Source organism: Somniosus microcephalus, chromosome 3, assembly GCF_052327205.1.
Source record: "Somniosus microcephalus isolate GS21.2 chromosome 3, FLI_Smic_1.0, whole genome shotgun sequence".
In the NCBI taxonomy this organism is placed as follows: domain Eukaryota; kingdom Metazoa; phylum Chordata; class Chondrichthyes; order Squaliformes; family Somniosidae; genus Somniosus; species Somniosus microcephalus.
Genome location: NC_140989.1, coordinates 234,675,748 through 234,702,464, shown reverse-complemented (window position 1 = coordinate 234,702,464; position 26,717 = coordinate 234,675,748). Strand labels below are relative to the sequence as shown.

The window sequence follows — 26,717 nt, the reverse complement described above, 5'->3', positions numbered from 1 at the left end:
ATATTCTGTTTGATTCAGTGCTCAGTCACTGAATCATGTAATCAGCACACCTCTATTATTTTCTTACTAGTGGAGCTTGCGACGAGGAAGGGAATTGGGGTCAGTATCTGCTTAGGTTTAATATTGTTACTTGGGGAAATGCAATCCATTGAATAGGTGACATGCACACACTAGCCATTCTGATCACAACCAAGTAACAACTGTTTTGTCTCAGTGATGAAAGGAGCAGTTGACAAGTGCAGTTTTTCTTCTCATGATAGGTGGTTCCTGGTGACAGACTTGTTTTGTTTAATTGAATGTTTTGTATGGTTCAAGGTGCTCTGAAGGCTCTGATATTATCTGCAGGTGACATTTGGAAATAGTTGAGCTTCATTGAGTGCATTTCAAATGAGCCCAGCCACAATTTTAATCAAAATGATTGATATTTCCGCTCCAGCAAAAGCATCAGGAATGATAGCCTCTATAAATAAAAATAGCAGAGGTGTAGCTTCGGCCAACTGACTGCAGCATCCGTGTTCAATACCAGGGCAAAACTTTTACATTTAGCGATCATTACTGAAAATAGGTGAAGACAGTGCTCAGCAATTGTCCTGCCCAAAATGAAGAATGTATATCTGAGGTTGGTAACTTCAGCTAAATTAGAGAATCTCTTGCTAAACTCATTTTTGTTAAATTACCTGAAATAATAAACGACAATTGCTCTTTAGTCTGGTGATGCCAGTTGGAAAGATTGATTTCTTTGGTAAAAGAAAATTATGGATCTTGTTTTAATCTGCTCAATGAAGCTGCTGCTAAAGCTGATCTCAATCTATTTTCTATAGGTGAATGTGGCTGCCAGGAGGGATATACGAGAGATCCTGTCCACAAGCACCTCTGCATCAGGAATGACTGGGGGACAAATCAAGGGTGAGTGAATGTAATGCCGCACATCTCTACACAGAGCCTCCTATACCATCACATCCCAATCTCTACTCGATAGCTACAAATGTTACTGACCCATTATAGTCCTTGTAAGACGTGTACATTTTTACTCCAGTCTAACAGTACTTAGAGTTCTGACCCATAATGGAACAGACAACTCGAGACAAAGATTTCAGGGTAACTATTCTTTACTTAAAATCAACAGTGATTAGAAGTAAGTACAAGCATACATACGTACTAATATCAGCAAGTGATCAGTTCGGCGGTGACGAGAAGGTTCTCTTCTCTGTGCGACCGATCAAGTCACCTGGCTCACTGTAGCAGCCCCTAGTCTTTTGACTGCACTTTTTATACCCCAAAACTTGGCACACCGCCTAATGCATACGTGTCCCAGACCACGTTAACGATGGTCAATAGTCGGGTTTTTTTCCCCCTCCTCTCCTTATCTGTTAGTCAGTGGGCCTCAAGGCCGGTTACGCCATTGTCTGAAGGTGTTCCTGTTCTGCAACGGCTCAAAGGTTTGTTTTGCAGAACTCTCAAGGCCCACTTCCTTATCTGTGAACAGCTTGCAGCCGCAGCATTTCTGTTTTTACAGAATTTGCCCAGTAACATGGCCCTCAGTCTCTCAAGGCATGCCGGTCCATTAAATTTGAGTTTAGTCAAGCGATGATGTATTCTTACACCCTTTACTCGCCATTGATCAATGATATGCCAAAACTTTAGCTGCCTCTGCTGCTGCAGAAGTGTATGTGTTTGGATGTGTGGAAAACAAAGCTTTAGTTACTTTTTTAAGCTGATTTTATGTTGCTGTAAGACCCATGCGAGTAGTGCCAGTTCCAGTGCCAGTTCCCAGTGGCCAGGTTTCGCACAGCCAGCTACAGGATTTACTGATGAGCAACGTGGAAGTCCTGTAAAAACATGTGTTGTCCCTCCATCGTACCCAGGTAACTGTCTCTGCTGCAGTACAGCCTCCTATAGTCTCTGCATTCCAGCTACATGAAGAGAACCCGAGCAATAGCACACATGACGGCCCAGAAATTGCTCTGTATGAAGCACTCCGTTCTGTGTTGATATCAGAATCTTGGCCTTTGTTTGGCTTACTCATGCTAGGTGTGAGCTGGAGTTCAATGCAGCAATAACAGCAATAGAAATGATCGATAGATTTTAGGACATTAAGTGAATCAAGGGATATGGGGATAGTGCAGGAAAGTAGAGTTGAGGTAGAAGATCAGCCATGATCTCATTGAATGGCGGAGCAGGCTCAAAGGGCCAAATGGCTTACTCCTGCTCCTATTTCTTATGTTCTTAAATGAACAAATAGCCTGTTAAGGTTTTCTGCCACTATTATCAACAAGCAGAAATATAACGCATTGACTTGAAAGCATTCCAAGTTCAGATCGCCAATATACTTTGGCAAGGAGTTGAAGACTGATTAGAGGTGATAGAATGGTGCAGCTGGTCCTCAGTTGTTCAGTGCTGTAAGTGTGTGTCTGTCATTGATTCAATACATAATCAAGATTTTGGTTAAAACACCAGCAAATAAATTAGAAGGGAATTTATGTAGCAGATGTCTGTTCAGCGATAGTTAGACAGTGAGCTATATATGGGCTATATACGTAATCTGTATATGGTATGTCCTGACAAAAGGTCAAAGAAACGTCTTCATGCAGTATCTCTCACCATGACCTAATGCAATGCTCTTCACTGAGGGCCAGAATGACTGATTGGCACTCATTGAGGCACAGAGCTCACTAATACATTGCCCCTGACCATTTAGGTCTGTAGAATGTAATTGAGGCCATCAGCAGCCAAAATAGTTAACCTACATGGATGAAAGTTAGTCAAATGTCAGAAGTTGGAAAAATAATGTCAACATTGATTTTTCAGATTGTTCTGCAGTCAGAAGAGAAAAAAAGCAAGCAACTATAAAATTCTGCTGTTGAGTGATTCTTTTAAATTAACAGAGGCACCAATAGTCAGAAGTTTATACCTCATGCTCTGCACTCTACAGACTCCTTTGCATAGATTTACATGGAACTTACAGCAGAGAAACTGGCCATTTGGCCTGACTAGTATATGCCGATAATTATACTCCATGGAAGCCTCCTCCCACCCTACTTCATCTAACCCTATTAGTATATCAAGAGACTATTGCTCCAGTGCAGTACTGAAGGAGTGCTGCACTGTCGGAGGAGCTTTCTCCTCCGAGACGTTAAACTGAGGCTCTGTCTCCTCTCTCAGGTGGATGTAAAAGATCCCATGGCGCTATATCAAAGAAGAGCAGGGGGGGTTATCCCTAGTGTCCTGGCCAATATTTATCCCTCAATCAACATCATTAAAACAGATTATTTGGTCATTATCACATTGATGTTTGTGGGAGCTTGCTGTGCACAAATTGGCTGCCGTGTTTCCTACATTACACCAGTGACTGCACTTCATAAAGTACTTCATTGGCTGTAATGGGCTTTGCGATGTCCTGAGGTCATGAAAGGCACTATATAAACACAATTTTTTCTTTCTTTCTAATCCTTTCTCCCTCATATGTTTATCTAGTTTCCCCTTAAATGCATCTAAGCTATTCACCTCAGCCACTCCCTGTGGTAGCAAGTTCCACATTCTAACCTATCTCTGGGTAAAGAATTCTCCTGAGTTCCTTATTGGATTTATTAGTGACTATCTTATAGTTATGACTTCCAGTTTTGGTTTCCCCCATCTTCTCTATGTCTTAACCTATCAAACCCATCCAGAATTTCAATGACCTCTATCAGGTCATCACTCAGCTTTCCCTTTTCTAGAGAAAAGAGCCCCAGTCTGATCAGTCATAGATGCATTTAAGGGTAAGCTAGATAAACACATGAGGGAAAAGGAATAGAAGGATAGGGCTAGGTGAAGAGGAGTGGGAGGAGACTGGTGTGGAGCATAAACACTAGCATGGACAAATTGTGCTGTACCTGTTATGTAATTCGATGTACTCTTTCTGCCCCAGCCTATTCAGTAATTCTGCCCCAGTCTGTTTAGTCTTTCTGCCCCAGTCTGTTCAGTCATTCTGCCCCAGTCTGTTCAGTCTTTCTGCCCCAGCCTGTTCAGTCTTTCTGCACAAGTCTGTTCAGCCATTCTGCCCCAGTCTGTTCAGTCTTTCTGCCTCAGTCTGTTCAGTCATTCTGCCCCAGTCTGTTCAGTCATTCTGCCCCAGTCTGTTCAGTCTTTCTGCCTCAGTCTCTTCAGTCATTCTGCCCAAGTCTCTTCAGTCATTCTGCCCAAGTCTGCTCAGTCATTCTGCCCCAGTCTGTTCAGTCTTTCTGCCCCTGTCTCTTCAGTCATTCTGCCCCAGTCTGTTCAGTCATTCTGCCCCAGTCTGTTCAGTCATTCTGCCCCAGTCTGTTCAGTCATTCTGCCCCAGTCTGTTCAGTCATTCTGCCCCAGTCTGTTCAGTCATTCTGCCTCAGTCTGTTCAGTCATTCTGCCCCAGTCTGTTCAGTCATTCTGCCCCAGTCTGTTCAGTCATTCTGCCCCAGTCTGTTCAGTCATTCTGCCCCAGCCTGTTCAGTCATTCTGCCCCAGCCTGTTCAGTCATTCTGCCCCAGTCTGTTCAGTCTTTCTGCCCCTGTCTCTTCAGTCATTCTGCCCCAGTCTGTTCAGTCATTCTGCCCCAGTCTGTTCAGTCATTCTGCCCCAGTCTGTTCAGTCATTCTGCCTCAGTCTGTTCAGTCATTCTGCCCCAGTCTGTTCAGTCATTCTGCCCCAGTCTGTTCAGTCATTCTGCCCCAGTCTGTTCAGTCATTCTGCCCCAGTCTGTTCAGTCATTCTGCCCCAGTCTGTTCAGTCATTCTGCCTCAGTCTGTTCAGTCATTCTGCCCCAGTCTGTTCAGTCATTCTGCCCAAGTCTCTTCAGTCATTCTGCCCAAGTCTGCTCAGTCATTCTGCCCCAGTCTGTTCAGTCTTTCTGCCCCTGTCTCTTCAGTCATTCTGCCCCAGTCTGTTCAGTCATTCTGCCCCAGTCTGTTCAGTCATTCTGCCTCAGTCTGTTCAGTCATTCTGCCCCAGTCTGTTCAGTCATTCTGCCCCAGTCTGTTCAGTCATTCTGCCCCAGTCTGTTCAGTCATTCTGCCGCAGTCTGTTCAGTCAATCTGCCCAAGTCTGTTCAGTCTTTCTGCCCCTGTCTCTTCAGTCATTCTGCCCCAGCCTGTTCAGTCTTTCTGCCCCAGCCTGTTCAGTCATTCTGCCCCTGTCTCTTCAGTCATTCTGCCCCAGTCTGTTCAGTCATTCTGCCCCTGTCTCTTCAGTCATTCTGCCCAAGTCTGTTCAGTCATTCTGCCCCAGTCTGTTCAGTCATTCTGCCCCAGTCTGTTCAGTCATTCTGTCTCAGTCTGTTCAGTCTTTCTGCCCCAGTCTGTTCAGTCTTTCTGCCCCAGTCTGTTCAGTCATTCTGCCCCTGTCTGTTCAGTCTTTCTGCCCCGTCTGTTCAGTCATTCTGCCCAAGTCTGTTCAGTCTTTAAGCCCCAATCTGTTCAGTCTTTCTGTGCTATAGAAGTATATAAGGGAGACAAAACATAAAACAAGACTACCAGCTCAGAGGGAAGAACCTCTGACCACAATTAATGTTTTTTTTATCAATCTATTATTTGACTAGTTTCTAATGGAAAAAAATGAACTTTAAGCCACAGTATATAATGTCTAATCTTCCCACTGCAACAGAATTGGCTCCTCATCTTTCACTAGTAAGTGCTGTTGGGGATTCATTTTAGTTTCCATGGTTACACAGCATGTTGCCATGTTCCTGGATGTTAATGCTGGTTTACTGTACCATAAGCATTTGTACAATATCTTCTAGTGTTAGATGTTGTTGTTCTGCTCTCCCCCTCCCCCTATTTATCTTACTGCTGGCTGGGTCCCTGCTGATTGACACCCGCAGCTTGCTGGTTGCATAGTAATGAGGCCTGGCCCTTAAAAGCAGGTGGCAGACCTGCCCGCTTCACCAGTTGGCCCACTCGATAATTAAAATCTACCCCCCTGAAGTGGTCAATGTACAGGCAATATACTGGATTAGCTATTTTTTCTCTTTCCCCCCACCCTTCCCGGAAGTTGTTGATTACCACAGTGGTATGGTTCCGCGGACATTGACTATCCTTTAGTAAATTGCCTGAGTGCCTGTTCTTCTTTTGCGATCTTAGATGGTGGATATCAGCAAGCTATTCAATTGTTGAGGGCATATTGGCTCTGATAATAATTCAGAGGCACGTCAGGAGCGGGAGTGGGGGGTGTTCCGATATCATGTGGGAAACCCGGAAGTAAGGTCATCGCGTCTGTTAGTGGCATTTTAATGCAGCCACCTCAGTATCATTTTATTTGCGGGTTTGCCGTTGAATGCACGGCAGCGGGCATGATGACGACCCGCATGACGCGATCTCAACTGGAGTATTTACAGAGCCAATCCCAAGACGGAATTTGGAGGAGTTTGGTGTCGGAAGCAAGAGAAGCTGAACTTTGGTAAAAGATTCAGGGCGGTCACAGGCTGTGGCCCGCTTGAGTCATGCCGCCTTTGACACACTGCTGGGGGCTGTGAGGAGCCGGAGAACGATACTCTTCCCCAGCAATGGGAGGAGGGAACCTGCTGCTGTCGCAAGGAAGGCGTGGCTGGAGGTGGCCCAGGAGGTCAGCAGCAGGAGCCTTGTGCCACACGCCTGTATTCCGTGCAGAAAGCGATTTAATGACCTAACCAGATCAGAAAAGGTGAGTGCAGCTGCACATTCACCAACATCCTGCTGTGCACATCAGCCCACTCCCTCACTCTGCCTTGTCAAGCCTACTCCATCACATCACTCCTCACACCCACTTACCTACAAGCGCATCAATCCTTCTCTTTCTATGCACTTCTTCACATCCCCATCTATCCATCCAGCATTGCCAATCGCCCTCTTCCTTAGCAATTTGATGCCTCACCCTCACCACATGCACACCATCCATCGGGTGAACACGTGCCACTACAGTCATTCATGTTGTGTATGTACCTTTAAGAGAGAACTGCTTTTATACTGTAGTACCGGCAGTGACCACACCTGTATATAAAGCCGTAGCAGGCTTCTGTACTTTCAGTTCCAGCATACCCTCTGTTCAGTAAACACCTGTTAGTACCGTTCTCCTGCAGTCCGTGTGTTATTGATACGCGGACACTACAATTCATAGGTCTGTTCTTTCCACCATTGCAGAAGAGTGCAAAGCATAAGGGAGAGGGAGCGAATCAGAGGTGGTACACCACAGGTCTCACAGTTGACAGCTGAAGAGGAGGAAGCGCTGGAGATCTGTGGCGTCTTGGCATCCCTCGCCATCGGAGATAGGGTGATGGGGACCCCGCAGCTACCTGGTGACAGAATCAAACATAATGCACACAGCTGTCATACATGCCCGCTCGTTTTGACTGTTGTCATCGCATGGGGAAGTTCACATAATTGCCAGCCCCGACAAACAAGCCATCAGTCAACTGCCTTATGCATTTGTGGGCCGTCAACTGGGAGATCCTGGATATATCTCCTGCGGTGCCTCGGAAGGATCCGGAGGCAAAGAAAATTGAGGGACATGGTCACTTTGACAGCCACTGGCAATGCATGGACACCAGGTCCAGCAGGGAGCAGGTCTCCTAGGAGGCTGCAGATGTCTACCTGACACGGCAATGTGAGCCTCCAGAAGTAGTGCTGTTCCGACATGTCAAATAAACTCAGCCTCTGCCTGTACACCCTGTTTCGTGGGTAGTGCCTCCTGTGAGCTGCTCCCCTCTCTGCTGCTCCCCTCTCTGATGTCCAGATGGAGATGCTGCTGGTGCTGGTCATATTGCTCTTCGTTCGAGATCTAATCTAAGGCAAATGTAAGAAGTCACACAAGGCAAATGTAAGAAGTCACACAACACCAGGTTATAGTCCAACAGTTTTATTTGAAATCACAAGCTTTCAGAGTGCTGCTCCTTCATCAGGTGACTTCACCTGACGAAGGAGCAGCGCTCCGAAAGCTTGTGATTTCAAATAAAACTTTTGGACTATAACCTGGTGTTGTGTGACTTCTTACATTTGTCCATCCCAGTCCAACACCGGCATCTCCACACCATAATCTAAGGCAGACAAGGTGCCACCCATCCTGATGTGATTCAGAAAAGCTCCAAAGTGTAGAAAGTAAACTCTCAGCAAAAGTACTGTCAGCAATCCCTTTCCCACTAGTAGGTAAGAAAGCAGCTGTGAGTACTGAACATTTATTTGTTTATTTCCATAATAAGCTCCAATCAGCCCCCTGAATTGCCGTTGTGTTCTCGCCTTGCTTTCAATGGCTAATTTCAGGAAGCCAAGGAAACTCGTGGATGTGACATTAAACTTAAAAGTGTGTTGAAATATCGCTCCAGTTGAGCTATTACCATATGTTAATAGACAGCCTGCCTCTCCTGAGTGGGTTGTGCATGTGCCTGAGTTAAATGCGGAAGTCACCGGTTTGGAGCCTGCTTCCTGACATGCTCGCATTTTTGCCGGGTTTAACCCCCACCCGTACCCAAACCCACATGCTCCTCCATGTTAAAACCCCCACCATTTTTTCAGAATGTTACTTTGGTCATGAGGTATTAGAGCTGAGTTTGATACTATCCTCACTCAACTTTTATCGTCGTTGGACAGTGATTACTAATGGAAACTCAAGCTGATTTTACCCTCTCTAACTAAGGACTGCGAGACCGATTGCAGTGCCCCTATCGCCTCTCCACTGAATAACAGTTAACACAGCACAGGCCGAAGATTGAATCTGGAGTTGTCCTGATCTTTATAGCTCAGCCAGTCACTAACCTAACCAGGTGAGCCATCAGGAATGGAATTTCTTTTCACATTGGAGCTTAAATAGTGAGCGTTTGTAGGATCCTGTCCTCACTCATCGTCCACATGTACCCACTTTTCAGTGAGCGGCGACTGTAAAGCAGACCTAACCCAGGATGGTGAGGTCAATTGTAATCCTCCTATGCTACGCTGGCTGACAAGTTAATTCAGCACACATTAAGAATTGAAGTTGGATCTTTTTCTGGTCTGTTTGACTTAGCTCTAATGGTCATGGCATTACCAACTGACCCTTTGGGAAAACGTCTGATTAAACTACAGCCACGTTCCAGGCTGGTACGGCAACCTGATTTTGGGTCTTGGTTGGTACCAGTCCAGTTCTTTTAGAATAACAAACCCACTTGTTTCTGATTGGCTGATGCCCCTTTAATTGCAAAAGAGATCTGTTGCCGATAGTTATCTGGGGGCCACTTTCTTTTGTACCTCTCCATTTTGTGGAAAGAGTGAGACTCTTCTGGAGCCAGTGTTGTCAGTTGTGAAGATATTTCCTTCCCAACTAAATTCCTGCAGCTAAAGGCAATCCAGTCATTCCATGAAACTTTTCTTTAGCTTCCCTGATAGCAGACCTGAACGCAGGCACTCTAATATTTGGGTCAGAAGATTGTGGGCTTGACCCCATACCAAGAGTTTGAGCTCACAAGCTAGCCTAACACTCTATTACAGTCCTGAGGGAGTGCTGCAATGCAAGAGGGGCTGAGATTAGGTGGTTCAGTTGGATGTTGAAGATCCATTGGCTCTATTCAAAGTCAACGCTCCTCACCCAACCAATACCATTAGAAATAGGTAAACTAGTTATTCGTCTCATTGCTGTTTATGGATCTTGGTGTGCACAAAATGGTTGCCACATATGCCGACACAACAGCAGTCACTACATTTCAAAGTAATTCATTGTATGTTATCGTTCATTATTGTTTCTGAGAAGCTGAAAAGGTGATAATCTATTTAACCTGTAAATTAGGGTGTGGGAACCTATTTGCTTAAGAGTTTAGGTACAATAAAACCATTTAAAAATTCTAAAACAGGCAGCTGTTAGCATTGAAAGATAGGCAAAGGCAGTACTGAGACGGCGAACAAGAATGGGGAAAAAATAATCAAACCTATTACCTATATGCCAACCTAGAAAACTAGCAAAAATTTACCAACAGTTTCAGAAAAGCTAAAGGCCTCCAAAAAGCTGCAACTTAATAACAGCCCTAAATATATGACTGTGGTACTGATAGTCCTCACTTCATTTGGAGAAACTGTGAGGTTCTGAGGGCAGAAATGGGAATTTAATTTTTTTTTTTAATTTGTTCATGAGCCAGTATTTATTGCCCATCCCTAACTGCCCTTGAGAAGGTGGTGATCAGCCGCCTTCTTGAATCGCTGCAGTCCGTGTGGAGAACTCTTGTGTTGTTAAAACTGACAACTTGTTTTGCCACAGAGACATGAAGGCACTCTTCTCCCCTTGTCTCCATTTCCACCTCTCTGTTCATATCGATAGTCTTCCTCACCTCATCTTCAGTTCATGCAGGTGCCGTTCTTCTCCCTTCCACCAGTTCATGCTGTTACTCTTCGCCTCCCACTCCCCCCACTAGTTCACACTGGCATTAGTCTGTGATTCGCCACACCACACCCCCATCCACCGTCACCCCGTTCCCCCTACCCCCACCCCCCCACCGCTGCCCCCTACTGTTCACAGCGATATTTTTTTCCAATTCTTTCTACTGCCCAAATCCTGCTGCACGCTCCTCCAACTCTCCCCCTCACACCCCATCCAGTTCAGGCTGGTTACTGTTCTTCCACAGTTGTCTCCTCACTGCTACCTGAAGCTTCTGCTCCGTGGGATTGATCAACTGCTGCACACTGTGATGGGAATTCCTAATCTTGCTGACTTTTCTGCGAAGAATTCGAATTTTACTCTGAGCAAATTCTTTATCGTTTTGGTCTCGTTTTCTTTATAAAAAAACACTCTTTGCTGCAGTGCATGCACAAGACTACCTCATTAACATTTTTAATAAAACACAGCAGGGAGGCCCTTCACGGGAGTTAGGGAAACATCAGGCAATCATTGTGTGACAGCACGCTGACAATTAGGGCAATGAAGAAAATGAAGAGTTTGGATTTATTTGAGGTGTGAAATTGCTTTGCCATCAACCACTTGTTCATTTTCCATTCAATTGTGAAGCTTTTACAAAATTTAATTGAATTACTAGTGTTGTAGAAGTGAGCATTAAATAAGCTTGTTCCAGTTTTAAAAACTAAGGGAGAATAGTGTAGCTCTATTGGTATGTGAAATGAAATGGTCCTGTTACTCCTCTTCACATTTGAAAACCCTAACATAGTTTGACCTTTTTTCGGGTGTCACTAATTAATATTCTTGGTTGGCTGATAAAATAAGATTTGATGTACAGTATTTAACTTTCATATGAAAACTCTGCTGTAATTATAGTGAAATCAGTGTCATGTAAGGAGGCAAAGAGACTCAGAGATATGGAATCTGACCAGCCTGATGAAAATTTAATTCTTCCCCTAGCCAACAATTCTTTCCCCTCTTGAACTCTTCTCATTCATTCTATTTTATCATGTTAATAACTACGGGTGAGAGTCAAAGCTAAGGTCTGCAAATTTCAGCATTGACACGCCCTTCACACTTAACATAAAGTCCTAAAACATTTACACTGGCTTGCAAAAGTGAGATTTAAACCTTTTCACTGGTCCTCAATTGTAATTTTATGCCTTGCTTAATTGTCCTCAAACCTTCTGACTGACCTTCAAACAGCACTCTTTAAATCCTCCCACTGTCCTTCATTCCCTTCCCAGAATGTACCTGGGGAGTGGGGGGGGGGGGGGCAGCAATCTGGGCTGGCTGGCTGACAGGCAACAGCAAGGGCACTGGTGGAGTGGCTGGGGAAGGAGATACGAATTCTGTCACCCTGAGAGAGGAAAGCCGGCTTGTGCTCCACGGAGCCACTGCCACTCTCCCGGGGTGGAGCCTCAGCAACCTCATAGAATCACAGAATCATATAATGGTTACAGCATGGAAGAAGGCGATTCGGCCCGTCAAGCCCGTGCCGACTCAGCTAGTCCCACTCCCCTGCCCTTTCACTGTAGCCCTGCAATTTTTTTTCTTCATATACTTATCCAACTCCCTTTTGAAAGAAAAGATTGAATCTGCCTCCACCACCCTTTCAGGCACTGCATTCCTGATCAAAACCACTCTCTGCATAAAAAAGTTTTTTCTTATGTCGTCTTTGGTTCTTTTGCCAATCACCTTAAATCTGTGTCCGCTGGTTCATGACCCTTCTGCCAATGGGAACAGTTTCTCTCTATCTACTCTGTCCAGACCCCTCATGATTTTGAACACCTCTATCAAATCTCCCCTCAATCTTCTCTGCTCCAAGGAGAACAACCTCAGCTTCTCCAGTCTATCAACGTAACTGAAGTCCTTCATTCCTGGTATCATTCTCGTAAATCTTTTCTGCACCTTCTCTAAGGCCTTCACATCCTTCCTAAAATGTGGTGCCCAGAATTGGACACAGTACTCCAGTTGGGGCCGAACCAGTGTTTTATACAGGTTCATCATAATTTCCACACTTTTGTACTCTATTCCTCTATTTATGAAGCCCAGGATCCTGTAAGCCTTTTTAACTGCTTTCTCAACCTGCCCTGCCACCTTCAATGATTTGTGCACACATACCACCAAGTCTCTCTATTCGTGCACCCCCTTTAGGATTGTACCATTTAGTTTATATATCATCTCCCCATTCTTTCTACCAAAATTTATCATTGCGTTAAATTTCATCTGCCATGTGTCTGCCCATTTCACCAGCCTGTCTATGTCTTCCTGAAGTCTATCATTCTCCTCCTCACTGTTCACTATACTTCCAAGTTTTGTGTCATCTGTAAATTTTGAAATTGTGCCCTGTACATCCACATCCAAGTCATTAATAAGAAAAGCAGTGGTCCTAGAACCGACCCCTGGGGAACACCACTGTATATCTTCCTCCAGTCCAAAAAACAACTGTTCACTCTCTGGGCTGGATTTTGCTAGGGCCGGGGAGGCGGGATTGGAGGCGTGTGGGGGATAAAAATCGCAAAACTGGCGTGCGGGCCCAAACCCGCCTCCATCCCGCCTCCACGCAATTTTCCTAAATTCGTGTCTGCTGGTCCCGACTCCGTCCCGCCTCCAGGAGGCGGGATAGGCCCTTAAGGCCCTTAACAAGCCCTCAGTTGGCTCTATAATCCCATTTTCCTAACCACTTGCAAGTTTACTCGTTTTCCCACGTGAAACACGCCTGGTGGGAAACACACTTCTGAAACCTGGCGGGAGCACAACTGGCTTGCGGAGTAGCAGCTGCAGCTCAACCATTAAATGGCAGATTTGAACAGGCTTTAATTGCAGGTGGCATAACTTTGCTCTCTCAGGTCTGGGGGATCTTTCAGAAGGCATACCCACAGCTCTGGAAGTTTGCAGCCCGACAACCATCTCCAGTGTGACCTCCTGGGAAACCCCTCTCGCCACCTTCACTGAGCGCTTCCTCAACTGAGGCATCTACCAGAAGCATGGGAGCCATTTTTGTCCTGCCCTTCCGGATATTACATGAGGCCGCCCAACAGCAGCAGCAACAACAGTTGCGCCAAGCTGCTGCTGCCCCACCTGAGGATGCACAGGCCAGAAGGGGAGTTTGAGTGAGAATGAAGGAGTGAGTGTAGAGAATCGATGGCATAGATGCTTAGAAGGAGAGAAAGATGGAGTGAGATGGCAAGACCAAGGGCCCTCCCTATGTGATGTAAGTTGTTTTCATAGCATGACAGTGATAGGGAGTGTGAGGGCTGCATAGTCCATTAGTTAGGTGAATGTGACCATAGAGAGAGAGGGAGTGAGAAAGGGTGCATGGATGTCAGTGTCAAGTGGGATGTGGAGGAAGAGATTGGTAAAGCTGAGAGCTGGTGAGGAAAGGCAATGGGGATCAGATTAAGAGTGATGGGAACATCATACTCACTTTTCCAGTGCGCAGAAGGTCATGGAAGCGTTTCCGACACTGGATCCATGTTCTGCTGGTATTCGAGCTGGCGTTCACCTGCTCTGCCACCCTCAGCCACACAGCCTTGGTTTGCTGGGGTGGCTTCTTCCTCCCCAAGGAGGGGAAGAGCACCTCCCTGCTCTCTGTCGCTCCCTCCACCAATGCCTGGAGGGCTGCCTCGTCAAATCTGGGGGATGCCTTACTCCTATGTGTCACCATGATTGATGATGGTAGCAGCAGCTGCCAGGGCCAGAAGCTTGGCAGTCTGCTGAAGTGAGCAAGGCTTGTGGAAGCCCTTAAATGAAGCAGCAGTGATGATGTCCTCGGAGGCAAGCTTCCCACCTGAAAAGCTCACTGGCTAGGGGTTCCCACACGTGGGGAATCAATTGGGCTATAAAATCAAAATTGCATCAATTTCCCACATCGTTCAGGATTCGTGTGGGAAACACGAAATGTGGGGAACACGACGCCAACCCACCCCCGTAGCAAAATCCAGCCCTCTGTTTCCTGTCACTTAGCCAATTTCATATCCATGCTGCCACTGTCCCTTTTATTCCATGGGCTTCAACTTTGCTGGCAAGCCTATTATGTGCCACTTTGTCGAACGCATTTTGGAAATCCATGTACACTACGTCAACCACATTACCCTCAACAACCCTCTCTGTTACCTCATCAAAAAACTCGATCAAGTTGGTTAAACATGATTTGCCTTTAACAAATCCGTGCTGGCTTTCCTTAATTAATCCACACCTACCTAAGTGACTGTTAATTTTGTCCCTGATTACTGTTTCTAAAAGCTTCCCCACTACCGACTAGCCTGTAGTTGCTGGGTTTATCTTTACACCCTTTTTTGAACAATGGTTTAACATTGGCAATTCTCCAGCCCTCTGGTACCACCCCCGTATCTATGGAGGATTGGAATATTATTGCCAGTACCTCCGCTATTTCTGCCCTCAATTCCCTCAGTGTCCTAGGATGCATTCCATCTGCTCCTGGTGATTTATCTACTTTTAAGTACAACCAGCATTTCTAATACGTCTTCTTTATCAATTTTTATCCCATCAAATGTCTCCAGTACCTCCTCCTTCACTATGTCTATGGCAGCATCTTCTTCTTTGGTGAAGACAGTTACAAAGTACTCATTTAGTACCTCAGCCATACCCTCTGCCTCCATGCATAGGTCTCCTTTTTGGTCCCTAATTGGCCCCACCCTTCCTCTTACTACCGTTTTACTATTTAAATGTCTATAGAAGACTTTTGGATTACCTTTTATGTTGGCTACCATTCTATTCTTATACCCTCTCTTTGCCCCTCTTATTTTCTTTTTCACTTCTCCTCTGACCTTTCTATATATAGCCTGATTCTCAGATGTATTTGCAACATCTTATTGATCTGTTCTCCAACAATGGCTCGACAAGTATCTGGAAGCCTTTCAACAGGAGTGCTGGGCTCACGGAGCGCAGCCGGCACTCCGTGGGGGGGCCACACAGGAGGCCGGGGGCAGGTGCTGGCAGGCTGCCAGCAACAAAAATGGCCGCCCGACATCTGCCCTTCAATTTGCGCCACAGGTAGACCCCCTTGACCCTGTCGGACATAGCATCAAGCAGTAAGTCAGGGGGCGCTACCAAAGATCGCGGCCGGGGCACGAGCGGGGCGCTGCGCACAGCGACGACGTCATCGCCGGAGGCGCAGCGCCACGAGGTGCTAACGGTTACTGCCGCCACTAACCTCCCACTGAATTTCACAGAAGGCGTTAGCGGTGCCGTGCCCGGACGTTAGTTGCTTTGCGCCCTGTTAGTGCTAATGGGAGGTGCAAATCAACCAAATTATTCCCCCTAGGACCTTTCTGAGGCAGGGCACGCTGACTCTGTCTCTAAAGATATTCTACCACAGATGCCGTAACATATCCTGCACGTATCTTCCATATATAATCTCTCATATATTTAAATCCAAAATGTAGCTTGAGTACACCATAACCTGGCTCATAGATTAAATACTATTTATGCTGAGCACCATCTGACTCATGAACTGACTCCACAGTACATACAATGTTGACACAGGTTCTGTAAATATTATACTGAGGAAAATGACAATTTGGTTAAATTGGATAAGACTTGAAAATGGGTGCGAGTATCACGGTACACGATTAACCCGCGCCCATTCATTGCGTTGCTGGTAAATGTGTGCTGCCTGCTGTTTTACACGATTGCAATCTGCAGCCAGCGCTACCCACGCTGTTCATTAGCTGCACGCTTCAGCAGGGGGCCCAATTTGCTAGCACTACTATGAGTGCAGCTCCAACAACACTCAAGAAGCTCGACAACATACAGGACAAAGCAGCCTGCTTGATTGGCACCCCATCCACCAGCTTAAACATTCACTCCCTCCACCACTGGCATACCGTGGCTGCAGTGTGTATCATCTACAAGATGCACTGCAGCAACTCGCCAAGGCTTCTTTGGCAGCACCTCCCAAACCCCCGACCTCTTCCACCTAGAAGGACAAGGGCAGCAGGCGCATGGGAACACCACCACCTCCAAGTTCCCCTCCAAGTCACACACCATCCTGACTTAGAAGTATATCGCCATTCCTTCATCGTCGCTGGGTCAAAATCCTGGAACTCCCTCCCTAACTGCACTGTGGGAGTACCTTCACCACACGGACTGCAGCGGTTCAAGAAAGTGGCTCACCACCACCTTCTCAAGGGCAGTTAGGGATGGGCAATAAATGCTGGCCTCGCCAGCGACGCCTACATCCCATAAACGAATAAAAAAAACTACTTAAAGGCAGCCTGCACCTCTTAAAGGGGAGGTGCATTGTGGTCACAAGAAGTGGTTGGCGTCTTTTGAAAACTAATTCTGTGCTCTGATACTTTGAGCAATGGCTGAACATACGAGAAAGCATGCGCCAAAGTTTTCAGACATTGCACTGGAGGTCTTGGTGGACGAGGTGGAATGGAGGAGAGATGTCCTATATCCGCAGGGGGGCAGGCAGCCCTCCAAACACATGCTGAGGAGGCAGTGAGGAGAAGTAGCGGTGGAGGTCAATGCTCGGAGTGTTTCTCCTAGAACGTGGATGCAGTGCAAGAAGTTTAATGATCTCACACGAGTTGTCAAGATGAGTGAGTTCATCTTCAAATGGCATATCCTACCAACTGCACCACTAGCCTCATCCCCTGCTCAATTCACTACACCTCCATCACCCACCAACCAACAATCTCTATCAATCGGTATTCAACCATGACAGCCACATTACCCAAACATATTGCAGTACACTCACTGACACACTTCCCTCTTTCTTGCAGGCGCATAACAGCAGGCAGCAGCAATGAACTGCAGGAGGACAAGCGCACCTGCATTTTTTAACCCCCATGGAGGAGACAGTGATGGCCTTCACTGAGGGGCACCACTGAGGCTGAAGCGATCGATGATAAGGGTATCTTCATAACTAATTCTCTCATCCTACTTCTCCCTCATCCCTCAATCACTTCTGATTCAGAAGCTGCAGATGGTGTAAGCATGCACTTCTTACTTTCTCCTCTCCCCTCACCCCAAACCAACCCATGTCCCTTTGTCATTTCAGATACACAAGAACTGGAGCCTTCCCAGTTGGTGGAGGAAGATTAAGAGGACAATGAAGATGAACAGACACCGTCACTCAATCTTACACACGCAGCCACCAGCTCAGACACTGACACTGTGTGTATTTTGGAGGCTAGGATAGAGGAGGGATCTGCATGTGGTCAGACACCGGGCACAAGTGCGCAGGAGCCAGGGTGGGGGGGGGAAAGAATAGTTGAGATGCAAGCTCGCCGAAAGGCAAGGTCACACACTAGTTCTGCTGCAGTGGACTCAGGTGAGGACTTCGATGGGCCAGGCTACAGTGCATAACCAAATGCTTGGTGCACTGGAAAGCCTGTCAGAAAACTGCATCAATGTCAAGGAGCATGGAGGAGTACAGAACCAACTTGGCACAGGGCTTTGCGCAGAGCTTGGAGCCCATCCTTTCCAACATGGAACGGGTGGTCACCTCCATCAGCACACTGGTGGAACCCACCATGATGCAGCATCTGATGGCTGATATCACAGCTTCCATTGCAGTACAAACAACTTCCATCAAAGGTCTGAGTGCTGCAGTGGAAGCTCAGACTGCTACCATCATGGCTCTAGTGCCACTTTTCAGAGGGGCGTCCTGAGTGTCACAGCAGCCAATCAATCTGTTCTCCATCAGATCAGTAAGATTGCTGAGGCACCGCCCCGGGAGAGTGGCAGTGGCTCCATGAAGCACAAACCTGCTGCCCTCTCTCAGGATGACAGAATTCATGCTCCCACTCCAGCCATTCCGCCAGTCAGCCAGCCAACCCAGGCCAACATGCTGCAGTCTGAAGCTGCTCGAGGTCGCCCTCCAAGGCCATCTGCAGTCTCCTCAATTGGAGGTCAGCAACCATCCAACACCCATGCTCCAGCCACTGGGGAAGCACCTTGTGGGAGCACTAGGACAGGCACTAATTGAATGCACAAGGGTGATTAGTTGATTTTTGTTTGCATTATGCCACAATTGAATTTATAAATTTGGATTGGAATGTGCATTTTCTGGTGGTTTTATTTTTGTGTTGTCAGAAAGAGGACGATGTGATGGTCAGTGATAGAGGAAAGGTAAGGAGTGTGGGACTGTTGGTGAATGGGGAGGTGTGGTTGAGGTTACTGGTATCGCTCATGAATTATTTCATCATGTAGAGCCTGAGCAGAAAGGTGCTTTCCAGGTTGTAGCCTCCCTTCCTCTTCCTGTTCCTTCACTTCCTGTTGCACTTCTTCCTCCTCCTCTGCATCTCGCTGGATAGTGTGGTGGCAAAGGCTGTGCCCTCATAATACTACCACAAATCCTGACACCCGCTCAGCTGAGTACTGCAGGGCTCCTCCAGAGCAGTCCAGGCAGCAGAAGCATTGCTTGAGGACGTCGATGATGTGCTCTATAATATTTCTTATAGCAGCATGGCTCTCATTGTATGCCTGCTGTGCACGTGTGTGTGGGTTCTGTACCGGAGTCATGAGCAATGTGATGAGTGGATAACCCTTGTCAACCATTAACCAGCCTTTGACTCGCTATGGTGGTTTGAATACAGGTGGTACAGAGGACTGCCATAGAATGAAGGCATTGTGACTACTGCCGGGATAATGAGCATTCACCTGCATGATGCGCTGCCTTTGGTCGCACACCAGATGCACATAAAGGGACTAGAATCCCTTGCGGTTCAAGAAAATGGCAGAGTTCATATGAGGCACATGCAAGGCTGTGTGCGTGCAGTCAATGGCACCCTGCACCATGGAGACCTGCAATACGTGCAAACCTTCGTGTTCGCTCCATCTGGTTGTCTCTGGCAAGAGGGAATGAGGTGAAGCTGTCTCTATGTGTATAGAGAGCCTCAGTGACTTCCCTTATGCAGCAGTGTACTGCAAACTGAGATGTTGCTAATTTCTCCAGCAGCAGCCTGGAAGGAGCCAGATGCATGAAAGTTAAGAGCGATGGGCACCTTGACAGCCACAGGCAATGCGTTCCTTGCCCTGCTCTGAGATTGGAGTTGTGGCTGTATCAATTGGCAGATTTCAGTCAAGACCTCTTTAGTGAAGACATCACAAGCATTGGTTGTTGCTGAAGTTGAGGTAAGAGAATTGCTCTCTGAAGACCCACGGTGGAAATGGCCTCCTGCTGAGAGCCCTTCTCCCCCTCATCCTCCTCCCTCTTCTAGCAGCTTGTCCTGCTCTGCGTGGCCTCTTTTCATTCTCCCAGTCATGCTCAATTCCAAGTAGAAGTCCTACTAGGCCACTCATGTATGGAAGCAACTTGTTTCAGCACAAGCTTTTAAATGAACAAAAAATAACTTCAGCACCAGGCTGACCACTTCCATTAGACTATTGAAATTTCAGGCAAGTATAGGAAAGTGTCAAAAATGTGTATAATTGCACCTATAGCTAAAAGAAATAATCCAGCAACTAACCTGTAAGTAGTACATGATCCCTTTATATAGCACTGGTGGGGGGGACCTTCATGCTGTTTAACGTTGTGTTCAGCTGTGCGAGGTTAAGATAGGGTGTAGACTGGAGACTGGAGAGTGGAGTTCTAAAATGGCAGCGCTGGCGTCAAATCACTGTTGCTTACTGATTGACATCCTAATCTGCTTGCTCTGCATGCGGTCATTAGGTGCGCATGCACAAACCCCTTTACCAAGATGCGCCCTCCGCATTTCCCGTCTGCAGTGTGCGTGCGCATTGGATGCCATTTTCGAGCATTAGGAGGCCGCATTGCGCCCAAAAAACTGGTGCTACAGAGCCCAATTTAGCCCCCGTAGTGTCTGCACATTCAACATTGAGGACTGAGGTTATTCATCAGGTCACTTTACATCGCTGACCATCAGAATGCACAATATTTAGTGTTTCGCAAAAACAGTCCTCTTCAGACTGCAGACGATCTAGGAACATAGGAAGGAACATAAGAACAGGAGTAGGCAATTCAGCCCCTCAATCCTGTTCTGCCATTCAATTCCATCATGGCTGATCTGTATCTTAACTCCATCTACCCACTTTGGTTCCATATCCCTTAATGCCCTTGCCTAACAAAAATCTATAGATTGCAGTTTTGAAATTTTCAATTGACCCCCAGCCTCAACAGCTTTTTAGAGGAGAGAGTTCCAGATTTCCACAACCCTGTGTGTGATCAAGTACTTCCTGACATCACCCCTGAACGGCCCAGCTCTAATTTTAAAGTTAAACCCATCTGTTCTGGACTCCCCCATCAGAGGAAATTGTTTCTCTCTACCCTATCAACTCCTTTAATCATTGTAAACACTTCAGTTAGATCACATCTTAATCTTCTATACCCAAGAGAATACAAGCCTGGCCAATACAACCTGTCCTCATAATTTAACCCTTTAAGTGCTGAGGGAATGCTGCACTGTCGGAGGTGCCGTCTTTCAGATGAGACGTTAAATCAAGGCCCCGTCTGCTCTCTCAGGTGGACGTAAAAGATCCCATGGCACTATTTCGAAGAAGAGCAGGGGAGTTATCCCCGGTGTCCTGGCCAATATTTATCCCTCAACCAACATAACAAAAACAGATTATCTGGTCATTATCACATTGCTGTTTGTGGGACCTTGCTGTGCGCAAATTGGCTGCTGTGTTTCCCACATTACAACAGTGACTACACTTCAAAAGTACTTCATTGGCTGTAAAGTGCTTTGAGACGTCCGGTGGTCGTGAAAGACGCTATAGAAATGCAAGTCATCTTCTTCTAAGCCCCGGTATCATTATCCGCATTGCATCCCGTCCAAGGCCAATTTATTCTTCCTGAGGTGCAGTGCCCAGAACTGAACACAGTGCTCCAGAAGAAGTAATCTGACACATAGACAGTGTGCACTTCATATTGAGGGACACAGTGACTTATAAACTCAGAACACTTTGTACTGGAACTTTATCTTTAATTTATTTTGGATAAATCACACTGATGAGCTCAGTCCAGCTATGGTTTGAGCCATTAACAGAACAGTGGAGATATTGGATCTCAGTCACATTATATAAAGCCAAGCAGTGAAGGTTTACAATAGATCGATCGCAGGGGCGAATTAAAAATGGTGAACTGCAGCATCTTTGGTTTCCTAATTGGGTATCCTTTTTCCAAGAAATCATGAAATAAATTGGATCATCACCGTAATGGAAAAAATTAGGTTTTCAATGAAACAAACCGCAGACCATGTACACACTTACCAAGCTCCATATTGACGCATAAAAGGAATTTTCACCCCTAAAAGGGGGTGGATTTGGGCCGGGTGGGAAGTAAAAATGTAAGGTGGGACTGGGGGCTGGTTACCAACTCGCTCCCAGGAGGCGGTCGCTCATTTAAATATTTTAATGAGCCTGTGTGTCTCAGATTATTTTCTCTGTTCCAACTTTAATGCTGGCCGGATGGGTTTCCCAGGCCTCAGGAAAACCAGCAGCTAAAAAGCAGGCGAGGGCTGCATGGAAGAGGTCAGAGCTTTTTCCAGCACTGCTTGTGGGCCAGGAGGAGCAGGAGTGCTTCCCCATGGCCCACCAAGCAAACTTTTTAACTTACCCAGCGATCAGACTGCCCCCGTTAATCAGGTCCTGCTGTTAAATTCAGCAGGACCTGAGGGGACCTCAAAACTGACCCCCTGCTCCCTCCCCATTAATGTCGGGGCTATAGACACAATAAATTGGATTTAACTTCATTGTGGAGCAGCGCGATTCCCAAAGTGAATTACATGAAATGTGAATGCACGAAGCATAAAACAAAACAGTTTTAGTTGTGTACCATGAAAAGAGCTTTGTGTTTGTCAAACTCCATCTTGCAATGATGTGAGTGGGGTATAGTGCCACATCTGTCCTCTCTTCCAAGGTGGTCTTATCAGCATTATCTACATAACATCTCTCACCACAAAGGCATCTCGCCATCTGTAATACTGCGGCAGATAAATCTTGCAAGAAAAGGAAAGGGAATACAGCAAACTGTGTTCTAAAAAGATCACAATAGCCTAGGTTTTCCGCAGACTGTGATTCATTGCCACCAGGAAAAAAGGGATCTAAGTCTGTTCAGATTCTGATGTCGCTGTAATTCGAATAATGGTGTCAAGTTCCCAGCATCAGGGATGTTATTTACTGGTTCCTTGCCATTTCGGGCTGGAAACTTGCTGCTGCAGGATGTAAAGGCCTGCAGCAGCTTAAAGAGGCAGCACATTAAAAGTTGGAATTTTAACAACCTGAAAGAACTCTAGTCAATTATTTGTTAAGTTTTCAGGAGGCATGAGCACCCTAGATTTCACCAGCGAGACTGATTCTTTGTGAAGTCATTCAGAGGAAGGAGACATTTTGGCAGCCAGTGATGTCGGGCCACAAGGAAAGTCACCCAACAGCCGTGGCAGGAGCTGGTCAGGGCAGTAATGCCAAGTCAACAACCCCACGCATCACCACTTGTGCAGGAAGAAGTTTTATGACCTACCCAGATCAGGCAAGACAAGAGGAGTGAGCCACGCCTTCAAAGAATGAAATGTGCGAACCATGTCTACCACAATTACCGCCTTCTAACTGTGTTAAACCATCAAAGCCCAGGAGGTAGTGTGCTGTCCTTTACACCACCAGTCTTCATCTGCAAGTGCTCCTTCAATCACATCCTTTCACCTCATTAAAAGCTGCACGTGGTATGTAATTGCTTAGTGCATGCACCTGTCATCACTCTTACTATGGTCTGCATGCTGACATCTGGCTTTCATTGCATGTCATGCAACCAGAGTTCATTCTCACTTGTTTTTGCATTCTTTTTAAAGGAAAGAACAGCCCGTGCAGCAGAGAGACATTGGTGACAGTGGTGGCTCTCCAAACCTCTGCCCTCTCACCTACGAGAATGAAACAGTGGTGTTTCTGGGCAGCGAGTCTATGGAGAGAGTTGTAGATGGAAAAGTAGGAGGGTAGGTGCTAGCTGCAAGTTCACAATGACATTTTGCTTCTGTCTATTTTCATCTTGTTCTTCTTAATATTACCTGCCAGCAATCTATTATCATTTCTGCTACTGCGTGTGATCTATACTCCTCAGCAACCCATTCTAACCTCTCTTCCTCTTTTCCTCCTCTAGATGTGCCCAAGCCAGAACAAACAGAGGAGGAAGAGGCGGAGCCAGTTCTGCATTTGGTTCTGCTCAAGTGTCAGAGCCCGTTCCATCACTTACTCTGTCACTGCGAATTAGAGAGTGAGCCAGAGGGTAGTGCTCTGGGTTAGAGCGCAGTGTGCAGAAGGAGCTGGAGATGGAAGATGCGGAGGAGGAAGTATCTGGCCTAAGGGCCAACAGACATCGCATCTTGGTGAGGAGCCTGGTGGAGAACTTTTAAAAGAAGGAGCAGCAACCAAATGTGCAGGCATGGCAGGCTCTGTCAGACTGTGTTCTGCCCAAGGCGGAACTGGTGAAGGAATCCACTACCCGCATGTGCTGGATTATGATGGCTGGCTTTGCAGCATGTGGCAGCTCCAGGGAGTTCTGCAGCAGAGACCCTAAGAGCGGCCTGTGCTTCCTTCCTGGATGCTCAGTCAGACGTCTTAGGCACAAGATCGGAGATGGTCGTTCCCTTCAGCCTCCAAATGATTGGAGCTGGGATGCAGACAACTGGTTCGCAGCGTTTCACTGATTTCATTTGTATCATTGGGTCTGCTTTGTGGCAGACCACTGGCCACATAGAGCCCAGTGCCAGTGGCATGTCAGGAATGCAGTCAACATGTGTCAGGAATGCATTCAACATGTGGGTGTTGTGTCTGAGGATAGCGGCACGTAAGTGCTCTCTCACCAGCCCCCTCAAATGCCTGTGGCCGAAGGGAAGCAGGATCAGGTTACCAATGCAGCAGTACAAGAGGTGCAGCCTGCAGTGGGTCCATCCCAGTACTTAGCTACTGTAAGACAGCAGCCACCTCAGTCCCAAGAGGCGTATAGGAACATTACAGCCAGCCACCTCCCAACACCGAAGAGAAGCACAGGATTGGGTTTCAATGCCCCCACATCAAACATGGGGCCCCAAGAAGCACGGTGGTAAGCAGCACTCGGGAGACACACTGTAAAGGTTTTGATTAAAATTATGGTGACATTAAAGTTGTTGTGGGTACTGCAATTGTTCTTGACAAGGTTTTCAAGTTGCAATGAATGGAAGATATGTAGTTTACAGCATGCAAGAGTTGTTCTCTAGCTGAAGACATGCTACTGTCAGGAAGGGGTGTGAGATGTAGACAGGACAGTTCATGCAGATGTGGTAGTAAGGAGAATGTCTTCTACATCAGTGTGGCATGAACGTGCCTTGTATCCATCAAAAGGATGCCCTCCACATCCTCTTCAGGCTGATGCTCCTGCTTCTGCTCTTTGGATTATTGCAGGTCAGAGCATCTCTGTCTTCATCCTCAAATGTGGGGTACTGTCTGGTGCAGCCTCTGTTGCTCCTCCTTTTCCAAAGTAGATGGGAATCACCAATGGGATTGTGCCCTGTCAAAAGGGCGGGGGGTATGGGGGCAGGAATAGCATTGCCAAATGGCAAAAAAGACAAATACTAAAGTAGTTTACCGTCCACCAAAGGTGAAAGCAGTAAACTGGGAGGTATCCACAGGAAATTCCAGGCCAATAAATTTAATGCTGTTTAACAGTAACACAATAGGAAGAAAATTCTATCCCACTGCAAAGAAAGATGTTGTTATGTGAATGTTGGCTGTGAATAACATAAACATTCATTCTTGCCCTCAGGTAATTAGTTTTCCAATTCTGTGAAGTCAGACGAGCTTTGTTATAAATAAATAATATTGGCTAATTGTAGAAAATAGCGCAAGCCCAGTATTGCCACTGGAATTTTAAAGCAAGTATCTCACTTCCCTTGTTGTTTGATTGTTGTCTACTCCGCCAAGTGGGGCAACCTCAGTCACCGTTAACTCAAAAGCAAGATATTCGCCTGGAATTTCTTAGCCGTTTTTGGATGTAACAATGGTATAAGAGTCGTGAGGCCCCAGTTCTTTCAAAGCAAATTAACGTGTAAGTGTTACGCTGGAACCTCACTACACGTAAAGTGCCTCGATCATTTAGCACCACTCCCAAATTATGCCTGCCAAATTCCCACTCAGCTCATTAATATAGCTCCACCCCCATGTAAATGACCAGAGAACACGTTTCCTGCATTTACACCAGTTCTGAATGGGCAAACATTTAGGTGCAGCAAAGCCTGAATCAGCATAACTGAGATTTCTGGAGTTTGATAATGATTGGCCCAGAAATTCAGGTCGGAGGCTTCCCGCGGATGCAAGCCTCCGACCTGCACTTACCTAGCGCGCCGGCCGTTGTGCTGTGGGCCCGCGTGGGATTCCGATCCTGGGCCTGCTCCAACTGCCGGCGCACAGTGCTTGCGTATCCCAGGGGTGCAGTTAGTTCGAAGCATCCCCTGGGATCACGTGGGCCATGGAGAGTCAATGGTAGCAGGGAATCTGTATTCATAGATTTGACAGGAAGACCTGTCAAACCTATGAATACAATTCAGCCCCAAAACATCACTAAAACTTCAAATAACTTTTTAAAAACATCACATTTTTAAAATAACTATAAATTACCTATTTTAAACAATAATTTAAATTTTTGAAAAAATTAATTACAGTTTCTAACGGGTATAAAAATAAACTTACCTTTCTTTAAAGTATTTAAAAATAATAAACCTCTGGAAAAAATGTTTTCATTTAACTTAATTCACCACTTACCTTGTCAAAAGCAGGCCTTGCGACTGCTTTTTAAAAGCGTAACTCCTGGTGACTTACCCTCCCGGAGAAACCTGCAAAAAGAATGGAAGTTCCAGGTGTACGCACTGCCTCTCCGGCGCACACGTTCGACCTGTGAACCCCTTCCTTTAAGGGAACGGAAGTTCCGGTTTCCCGCGCATGTGCAGTGCATGCACGAAACCGGCACTTTCGTTGGGCCTACGTGTGAGTACCCAGTGCGTACTCATCCATGGGAACCCGAAGTTCTAGCCCATTGACTTTGCGATTTAAACCAAAAAAATCTTACTGAGACTTGCACTAAACTTGACCAAAGTGCTGTCAGTCTCAGTGCACCGGACATTTTCGGGCCCCTGCTGGTGTTGAGAATGACTGAGCTGCTGGAACGGCCTTCCCAATAATAATAGAAGAGGATGAGGGGCAGCAGAGGCAAGGGTCTCTGAGAATGAGGCGCCATGGTAGAAGACACCACTCATCTTTTTATATTTGAACTATTGGCGCTGAATTCTTGCTTCTTTTACACTGATTTTTACGTTCTAGCATTCAAATGTGCTCCACAGGAAATTTTGGTGGAAGTTCCCACCGACAGGATCAGTATAAAAATAGCATAAAGTTCGGAGTCCTGAAATCCTGCGCCATTGAAC

General features: G+C 46.4%; 1 protein-coding gene across 1 annotated transcript in view; it reads left to right on the top strand.

Moving 5' to 3' along the window:
* astn1 (astrotactin 1) overlaps positions 1-26,717 on the top strand; it is a 3,287,998-nt gene that overhangs the window by 834,160 nt on the left and 2,427,121 nt on the right. The window contains exon 6 of the mRNA XM_085982255.1: positions 822-906. Within this exon, the coding sequence (XP_085838381.1) occupies positions 822-906 (85 nt within the window). The remainder of the gene's footprint in view (positions 1-821; positions 907-26,717) is intronic.